Genomic DNA, 10,509 nt, shown 5'->3' with positions numbered 1-10,509 from the left:
ACAGACAACACAGTGTTGAAGTGGTATGACAAAGAATGCAAAATGTGTTAAAAAAAATGCACTCAGAGAAGGTCAAAGGTTAAATTAGCCAAGACCCTGTGAATATCACAACCAGGATGAAAACAGTAGTCCAAATAAGCCAAATTATAAAACTTTCCCGAATAAATAAATTTAATTGTTGTCAGCTTATTGTTTAAAAAAAAAAAAAAGAAAAAAAGATGATTCTTATACAATTGGTCTTCCGTAGTAATTCTCTCTTTGGTGCGGAAGGTCGTCGACATGCGCAATGGCGATATCATCCGGGTATAAACCCGATGACGTCAAAAGCACGTGACCACCTTATACGAGTCTTTCACTTTGGATAGACACCGAAGTGTGGTGGATCTTCTCCATTGGCTCCTTTGCTACCAACTTTTGACACCCATCAAAAACTCAGAGTGAGTATGAGAGTCCATTTCTTATTTTTACACAACTACTTCAACATTATTTGATTAATATTTAATCCGGGCTGGCTTTCTGAAAATCATGTTACGGCCGCCCTTCGTCTTTAAAAATATCTGCCCGAACCACCATTGAAGGACGTTTAGCTTTTTGTTCACAACGCATGTCGTGTTTAAATTTGCTTTTATTTTACTGTTTAGCCTTCTATTTTTACTGTTGATTCATATTTAATTTCAGTATTAATATACGTTGATGAGTAACTTAAAGTTTCTGCTTAAATCTGAGCCGTATTTCTGTTTAAAATATCCATTTTGTTAAAACTTCGATTTCGTCTATAAAAATGTTTGAAGGACATTTGAAAGTAGCAGACTTAACCAGTCTAAAATTCTCCGCTTTTTGAAGAGGACAATTGTATTTTACTTATGTATAAAAGTATTTTAAAGAATTAACCAAATATCAGTAAACTTTTTATCCTTAAAAATATTAAATGTATTTTTTTTTTTATATATAAAATTCTTGACGTCATCCGATATTTACAACTTATCGCTTTATTTTTACGAAATATAATCGTTTCTTGTGTAAAAAAAAAAAAAGATCCTATATATCTAACCATTACTTAGTAGGTCAGTATTTTAAACCACATTTAAAATCTTCATCTTGGTCCTCTAGTACTCGGTTGCTTCACATTTTTAATGTAAATCTTAAAATTCACGTATAACTAAATTTCTTCACACGCGTGAGACCCACATTCAGTCCTGAAACCTGAATACGCCCCCCCCTTAGTGAAGCAAGGGCTGAGTAATCCACAGCAGCCGCACATCCTCCTCACCTTGCTGGAGTCTAGGACGACTAGAAACAATGCTGAAATAAGCAGAAAATCTAATTTCGGGTCTTTTCCGTCCTCATAGACTAATTGTACGATCAAGTTTGAGGTACCCTATTTAATTCGAAGTTGGATGGAGGGTATGTTTATTACCCCCCCCCTCCTCCCCTACTTAAGTAACCATGCTATTACTCTAAACCGGCACGCTGTTTAACTTCAAAGAAAAAGTAGTTAAAAAAAATAATTTAGGACACTAAAAACGTGTACACACATGAGTGTACACGTTTTTAGTGTCTCAATCGTTTTGACAAAAACTAAGCAATTTAGTATCGATTTTTTTTTTTTTTTTTCTGATTTAATGTTAAAACAAACTTCATCAAATTACGATGAATCCTAAAAAAATCGTATTGAAGTTTTGTAATTTAGGACGCTAAATGTAAACGATTTTTTGTTTTACTGACAATATTCTATTCAATTAATATTTTCACCTTGATATTACAACTTTCGCCCGATCTTCATGTGTATCTTGTCGTCCACGGCGATCGGTACAAAATTTCAATTTCAAATTTTTGTAGAATTTTAATCAATTTGTCAAATTAAACCTAAAATTTTGATTAGGGTTGAAAAATCAGGTTCAAATTATGTAGAAGTAATTTTTAATTGGGTGTAAATTGTCTACCACTATCAGGTAGAAGTATTCATTCGAAAAGGTATACCTGAAGGTCGGAGTTTACATCGGCTGAATAGTGAAAATCTTTAATCCAAATTATTGATCATCATTCGAACAATTCTATTAGAACATTTAAAACGGATATCCTTCACAACACAAAAGTTATCGTTTTTTTGTACCCCCCCCCCCTTTAACCCCTAACGATTCTAATTTTAAATCTAAACTTTGTCTTTCCAAAAATAAACTCCTTTATCCCGAAGTGACCTTATCCTCTATTCTCAAGTCATTCTGGTTTTCAACCTTTCACAAAAGAAAATTGTCACCTTGAGCGATTTTTTTTTTGTCTTTTTGTTTTAAATAATAAAAATGTACTCAAATTTAAACTGTTCATGACTAAAATGTTAAATAGAAATTGAAACTTTAAAGAATGGAGATTAACTTTTTTTTTTTTTTTTTTTTTTTTTTTAGCCTTACATCCACGTTTTTAATATAAACGAGTTAAAAGAAAACTTATGAAAAATGTCATGTCACTTGCCAAATAAAGGTCAAATGTAACCTTGTGATTCTTTTCACTTTTAATGACTTTCATTTTCAATTTCCCTTACAAATTGGTGTAAATGTTGAGTTACACTTTTGCTTTTCTGGTCCAATGTTATTTTTCACATCGGAAACTTCAAACCTTATTTTGAAAATTGTTACTATATTTTCGAATGATGTACAAATGGGAGTGAGCATTTTTAAGTAAACAAATTGATATCGAATTTAAATGTTTAAATTTGAAAAATGTTACGCATTCAATATTCTTACATTTATGTAAAATTGGTATTGCATTTGTTAAATTTTCACCAGATATATATCCTATATCATATAGGAAACCATTGTTTCCTTACCTTAGAAGAGAACTGAACTGTCTTCAGTCGTGTTCTCAACTTTTTCTAAATTTTTTTCGGGTTTTTTATTTATTTTATTTTATTTTTATTTTTTTTTTTGGTGCTTATGCAGAATAAGGATCGTGCTGAAATGTTAGTGCATTTGAAGAGGGTGGCTTTTTTAACTAGTCTGTACTTTGAATTTAAGTGAAGATATCGTAAAAATGGAGTTTAACTTGAATCCGATCAAATAAAAAATAGCACAATCCGCGTTCTGTATGATTACTGAATACTTTATCAAAATATTCAGTAATTATGCAAATATACGATTATACTAGGTGAAATAATTAAATTTTCCTAATTTAATAATAAATGGGTAAAAATTGAATTTCGCCTAGTGGCCGCTATTCCGGATTCGTGACCGTAAGCTGCAACCAATAGAATGCTTCTATGTATTAAACCGATCAAAATAATTGCACGTTAAAAAAAAAATGAATTAAAAAATTTATCTTACTGGAAAAACAATCGATTCTTCTAGTGGTACTCCTCTAACTATTACTGTTAAAAGAAAATTTATCAAGTACACGTCATGGAAAAACAATACTGTTTACTAAAATTTACGGAAATTGCCTTGTTTTTAATTAAATTGGGTTTATCCGTAAGCCGAATAATGTCGCTATTGTCGACATCCTTATGAAAGTCAAGGGAGATAATTCAAGCGCCTTAATTTTAAATGATTAACTACAATATTTATATTGTGATTCTTTACCCCCTCCCCTCGTCCTTCTCTTAAAAAAAAAAAAATGACCTTGTCTGTACTGAAAGTATCTCTGCTTCCACCATATGAGAAACTTCCACCATATGAGAAACTTTAATTTATACCAGAACCAGCACAGATCGAAGATCATAAAACTAATCGGTAAATATACCATTCGAAGGTTGGTTAATAAAATAAAAAAGCATTAACGGCAATTCAGAAGCTGAACTGTTCTAAAGGAGATAACTTGATTGTTAGAAAAAAAAAAATTTTTTGGCGGACCTGTACGAGAATAGGCACCTCCAAAAGTCACCACAGAATCTCCTCTGTGCCAAGATCAAAGTGTAGTATCTGTTCAGATGCTGCACTTCAATTTCTTGCTCCGTCAGTGGAGGAGTCCTTCACGACTGAGACAATTTTTAATTTTTGTTCCTTTTCTCCACGTTAAAAAAAGACCTTGGTGTCTAACTCTGTCCCGTGGGGAGGCATTGTAAATAAAACCCCTCCCATATGTAAAACTATGTAACTTTATTATAAATTATCAATATAATTTTTGTATTATTTAAAAGGGGCAAAATAAACTAGTAATTTTTAAATTTTTTTTCATCGCGCATTTTTAGGGGTTGGACACTCGGGTTCACCATAAAATTTTATAAATATAAAAGCGAAAATGTTTTTTCTGAGAATCGATCGGTCGCCTCACAACCTAAAACTTTATATCGCGCTTAAATGATATCTACGAGTTAACCGGGGTCGCCTGTGCATTTAATTTGCCCGACTTTGAAAAGATAAATATTCAATTTTCGATCGCCGCATGTGCATTAAGCTTTTTTGTATAAAAGAAGCGAATTTACTCGCGGTAAATAAAACACTGTCCCGCACTCAAAGTTGACGTCATTAACTCATCAAAAACGGGCACCTAAACGTCGCACTTTTTTTTTTTTTTTTTTTTTTTTTTTTTTTTCCACTTTATTATTTTCCAACTGCGCGTCAAGGCTTCGTTTTTTTTTTTTGTTCATTTACCAAAAAACACACACCCCTACAAACACCCGGACAACGCCGGGTTGTCCTCGGTAGTTATATAAATATAAATCTTTCGTTCGTGTTTTTTTTTTTACTCTAAAACGGAGCGCTCTTGACAAGTTTTGCCCAACTTGAGGGGGGGAAAAAACCCTCATTTTTGGGGGGGGAGGGGGGACACTCTTCGTACAGGTCCGCCAAATTTTTTCCCCCGACTATATTTAAGTTTTGCAACATTAATAAAATGTGAGTATTTTGCTTTTTCTTAAAATTCGAGTAAATAGTGATTTTCGGCTATATAGGTACGAAAGTAAAATAGTTACCTCCTTTAGAACAAGGAGTTCCGAATTGCCAAAATAACTTGAACATGGAATTTGCAGCAATTAAAAATTAAACAAAGTTCTCTTGCTAATCCTTAAATGTTTTTCTGTGATACAAATCTGAATCGGCTGATCAAATATTTCACCTTTCCTTATCGCGTGAAAGTCAGTTATAAAATTTTTAAGAACAACGTTAAGACTTTGATTTGTTGAATTTTCATTTGCGTCAGTTATTTATACTTTAGAAACTATGGTTTTAGAAACAAGAATTAAATCTGAGACTCGTTGGGTACACAAATGTTATCAAAGGCAAGATAAATGTCAGTGTCCTATTTACTGGGTGGGTTTCTAACACCATTTTGTTTTCTTATTTTGAAATGATTATATCTTCAAAGACATTTCTACCATCTTTTCACCGGCAGTCAACATTCGTTTTCGAATCGAATGAACATTTTACATTAAATAAAAACACTAAAGACTTATCCAATAGATAGAAAAGTAACTTCTCTTGTCTTTGTTAACATTTGTTATATATATATATATATATAATAAAAAAATTACTTTTTCGAGTCTGTATAGTCCCCCCCGCCCCACCCCCGATAGGTGTTTTCCCCCGGAAAATCCGTTTGGAGGACAAACGAATATAAAAATCTAATTCGGACTTTAAAAAAAAAATTTTTTTTTTTTTTTTTTTTTTTTTTTTTACAATAAACAAAACGAAAAAGTAATAAAAATAACGAATGTTATCAAAAGCAAGATCAGTTATTCTATGTTTTTAGTATTTCAAAGCGTTTATTCGATCTGAAAAACAAGTGTTATGTGAACTTGGACATGTGACTCTTGCATCTGCCGGTCTCGGTAACCGCTCAAAATAGAAAATAAAACAATATTGGTAGAAACGAATCCGATTAATGTTCCTATTTACAATGCCCCCCCCCACAGGGCAATTAGACACCAGGATCGTTTTTTAACGTGGAGAAAAGGAACAAAAATAAAAATTCTCAGTCGTGAAGGATTTCTCCTCCACTGACAGAACAAGAAATTGAAGTGTAGCATCTGAAGAACAGATACACTTTGATCTTGTCCTGAAGGCCAAATGTTTACAGTAACATTTGTTGGGTAGATTTCTACCAGTATTTTTTTTTTTTTTTTTTTTTTTTTTACTGCGTCATGTATGTAATCTTTTACTGGAAAATAAGTGATTAGAATATTGGTCAATTTTTACCTGATTTCCACCATAACATTTTCCTTTAAAATGATTTTATAGGTTTTTGTGTATGCTGAAAACTAATATGGGATTTAATTTTTCCGGAAATAAGTAATTTTCCGGATATTAAACAATGTCTTTTTTAAAATTTTTTTTTTTTTTTTTATTGCTGGTGGGAATCTTGATAAGCAAAGTTTTGGGATTTCAAACACGAGCGAGCCAAGATGACCACCAACAATAACATAAATTACATTGCTTGATATCCGGAAAATTAAAAGCAGAAAATTTAAATGCGATATTCGTTTTCAGCATACTTAAAAATCTATAAAAGATGTCATTTTAAAGGAAGCCTTCAGGTGAATTTTTACCTGGTTTTCATAAGATGGAAACCAGGTAAAAACTGACCAGAATGTTAAGGAAAAATAAAAAGAATTTGTAAGATTAGCAATTTTACATTGGATTTACGGATGCCATTCGTCTTTTAGATAAGTCTTTGAATGGCTGAGTACTTTTTTTTTTTTTTTTTTTTTTCAATAAACACTTCTCCGTAATTTTCAATGTACGCTATTATTAGATAAATATTTCTTGGTTTTCCTTTCAAACGACATATTGCGCTAGTACTTAAATGCACAAGCACCGTAATTTACTACGTTTTAATTTAAAATTATTTTAGCAAATCGGCTCTTAAGATTTCGGAAATCAAGTTTTTTTTTTTTTTTTTTTTTTTTTTTTTTTTTTTTTTAAGGTGCTTTGTTATTACAGTGAAATCGAAATATTGAATTTCGAGTAAAACCAATGGTATCTACTTGTCATGTCACAGGAATTAACATATCTAAAAACGATAAGGGAGCAAATTAATAAATTTTAACATCAAGTTTTGCTTACATAAAGCAACTGGATTTCAAAATTTTCTGAAATGTTAGGCCAATTTAGCAAAACTCAATTTTAGCTAATTGTCTTCGAAAATTGTTTTTAACCTTTCTACCTTATTTTTTGAATGTAGTTTTAACATTCAATATTTCGATTTTCGCCCTAATAATGATGCAGTGATGCAGTGATGCACTGAAAAAGGATAAAACTGTCAACGAAAACATTCATGAAATTAGCTCTCCTTCGATTTTTGTCTCAAAATGTCATGTGAGATTTTTTTTTTTTAATCTCGCCCCCACCGCTTTAATGTCTGTTACATAGTCCCTTGCTTATACTTAATTATACAATTTTAAACCAATTTAAGCATTAAGTTTTGTTTTTTCTATTTTAAAGGTAAAACTGAATTTCTTTTTGTTCGCTTCCTTTTACTCAGCATTTTTTTTTTTTTTTTTTTTTTCTAGATGTCTAAACTTGGGTTTGCTGAGAACTTTGCCCTTAGCGGTGCCGCTGCCATCATCTCCAAAACAGCTGCTGCTCCCATTGAGCGTGTAAAACTCTTGGTGCAGAATCAGGATGAGATGTTGAAGACCGGTAGACTGAAGGAGCCCTACAAGGGTGTCATTGATTGCACAATGAAGACCTTTAAATCTGAAGGTCTCATCCCATTCTGGCGTGGCAACATGGCCAACTGTATCAGATACTTCCCCACCCAGGCCTTGAACTTTGCTTTCAAGGATCAAATCAAAATTCTCTTCAAGGCCAGTAAACAGGATTCCTATCCCCTTAAGTTCGGAAAGAACATTGCATCTGGTGGTGTGGCTGGTGCCCTCTCCTTGTGTTTCGTATATTCCTTAGATTATTGTCGAACCCGGTTAGCTAATGACGCCAAAAGCAGCAAGAAAGGTGGTGGCGAACGTCAATTTAATGGAATGGTTGATGTCTACCGTAAGACCATTGCATCTGATGGTGTTGCAGGATTGTACAGAGGTTTTGTGATCTCGTGTGTCGGCATTGTCGTCTACAGAGGTTGCTACTTTGGCTTCTATGACACCTTGAAGCCAATCGTGATTGGTGATGCTGCCAATCTTATGGCATCATTCGCCCTCGGTTACATTGTGACCATCAGTGCCGGTCTTGTCTCCTACCCAATTGATACCATCAGAAGGCGTATGATGATGACCTCCGGTGAAGCTGTAAAATACAGTGGTTCCATTGATTGCACAAAGCAAATCATTGCCAACGAAGGATTCATGTCCTTGATGAAGGGTGCTGGTGCCAACATCCTCAGGGGTGTGGCTGGTGCTGGTGTGTTGTCTGGTTTTGATAAGTTCAAGGAAATATATGTGGCTTTCCGTGTTGGAAAGTCATAATACCATTTACCAACTAGGAGGGATTGGAACGCATCAAAAAATATTACAAACTATGAAAAATAAAAAGTAAAATAATGGTAGGTGAAGAATTTCTGGAATGTAGACAGAATGCTGTGACTTTTGGAGAAAACAAAAACCTGGTTTGGACTTTTCAAGTGGCAAAAGTCTATTTGCCGAGGTGGCTCTTTTTAATGAAAATCTATACAGAAAGATCGTGTTGAGCACAGACATTACATTTATTCCATCTCGTGTATGTTAGTCCATTTTTAATTTGGACCTGATTTATGCCAGTTAATAAATAAAAATTGACTCTATTTTTGTCTTTTTTTTTTTTTTTTTTTTTTTTTTAAATATCCTATAACTAATTCAAATTCAAGATTGAACTACTTCTCATTTTACTAAAAGAATCTTTGCACTATTTTTTTCTTTTTATTACTTATCAAGGCCAAAAAACTTGATAAGGTTGAGATTGGCAGTTAACTGATAAATATAAGACCCACTCAATAAGAGCTGATCTAGAAAACGGCAATTCGTCTCCCTTTATCGTGAAATGTAAAGACTTGAGAGTGCTCATTTGTCAAGCAATTACACGCTTTAAATCGTTTAAATCTGATTAAAATTAAGTTATGACTTTTTGTGCCTCACACATTTGGATCTTTTTCCCTCTTTAAGATCATATGCATTTTGTCACCTTTTTTACACAACTTTTTCAGTTTTGTTACATTTATATGGTAAATTTCATTGGTTAATCTTGTCTTTTTGTGCAAAGAATCAGAATATGCTACTGTGAAAATCTCCAGAAATTAATGGTTTTCAAATAATCTGCAGTAAATGCACATATGCTGCAATTTCTTAAAAATGCCATGTATTCAGCTGAATTGTAATGCATTTTATGTACAAGAAACTAAAATCTAAATTCAGGACGGTTTTAAAAATGAATATATTGCAATATTTCTTTAGTATTGTAGATTAACACCATTTGTTATCCCCCCTCACCCCTAGCTAACCACTTCTCCATAATGTGATTCTACATTTTTAGACAATTACGTGTAAACATCCTGATTCATTTTAATGAAAGATAAACAAAAATTATTTTAGAATTTTAATGTAAAGTGATTGCCCATTTTGAGCCATTCTAGCGTCAACCATTTTTCTAAAGACTAATTTTAAGAGGATCTTTGCAATTATGGGAGGCTTGCCACTGACTTTGTAGGGCCAAGGGAAATTGTGAACAGGAAGACTTGACAGAAACAAAACAATTTTAGAATCTAGTGGGGGTTGTTTTCAAATTTAATGTAAAATAATTCATTATTTCAAGACATCTACAATTTTAGGACAGTTGACCTACATATTTTTATGGGAGTGTATTTTTCTATTAAAGAAGTTTTTTTTCTCTTTAGTGGCTTATATGTAGTTTACAGAGGAATTGTTTGGTGGGGAGCTTGCTGCTCTAACATAGCTTTATTGTTAGGGCTAAAAAGGTTTTAAGAGGCTTGCCACTCCTATCTAGGATTGGGTTTTTTTTTTTTTTTCTTTTCACGAGGGTGTTTAACACTCATATTTACGGTTAGTGGTTCATAATTATTAGCTCTTGAAAATGCTATAGCGGGTTTGTATTATTGTACACAGATTCGAAAAAATTTTCAAAAAACAAATATATAACAAATGTTATCAAAGGCAAGATAAGTTACTTTTCTACCTAACTGGATATGTTTTCATTGTTTTTATTTAATGTAACATGTTTATTCAGCTCGAAAAACATACTGTGTTTACTGATGTATTGGAAAATTCAAAATGGCGCCCGACTCTCTCTTTAACACGGTAAGTTTGGGAATATAAAACTAGACAAAATACTGTTAGAAACTCGCTCAATATATATTACCGTGACATAGGTTGACATATATTTGGTGCTTTTTTAATAGTATTTTGTCTAGTTTATTATTTATCACACCTTTTCCTGAACTTATCGTGTTAAAGAGTCGGGCGCCATTTAAAATTTTTTTTTTTTTTTTTCTAGACAAAAAGGTCCAGGTCATCCTTGAGTGTTGCACTTCTACACAACATATTGTGTATCCCTTAGGAGCTGACCCTTGAATGTTTAATATTCTGGATCTCTCTGAAATCAAGAATTTACTGATGACACCACACTATCTTGAACATGT

At 32.7% G+C, this 10,509-nt stretch overlaps 1 protein-coding gene across 1 annotated transcript; it reads left to right on the top strand.

Moving 5' to 3' along the window:
* The first annotated feature begins 243 nt into the window (after positions 1–243).
* LOC145293020 (uncharacterized) lies at positions 244–8,661 on the top strand. The gene is made up of 2 exons (XM_080139303.1): positions 244–437; positions 7,439–8,661. The coding sequence occupies exon 2, from the start codon at positions 7,439–7,441 to the stop codon at positions 8,345–8,347; it is 909 nt and encodes a 302-aa protein (XP_079995429.1). The 5' UTR covers positions 244–437; the 3' UTR covers positions 8,348–8,661.
* Positions 8,662–10,509: the final 1,848 nt, after the last annotated feature.

The sequence above is a fragment of the Euprymna scolopes genome, chromosome 14 (genome assembly GCF_053919585.1).
Source record: "Euprymna scolopes isolate OS-2025 chromosome 14, ASM5391958v1, whole genome shotgun sequence".
Taxonomy (NCBI): Eukaryota; Metazoa; Mollusca; class Cephalopoda; order Sepiida; family Sepiolidae; genus Euprymna; species Euprymna scolopes.
This window is presented reverse-complemented; position numbering and strand designations above follow the sequence as displayed.

Excerpts from the sequence above, each read along its gene's own strand:
- LOC145293020 (XM_080139303.1), top strand. The coding sequence starts at position 7,439 with ATGTCTAAACTTGGGTTTGCTGAGAACTTTGCCCTTAGCGGTGCCGCT.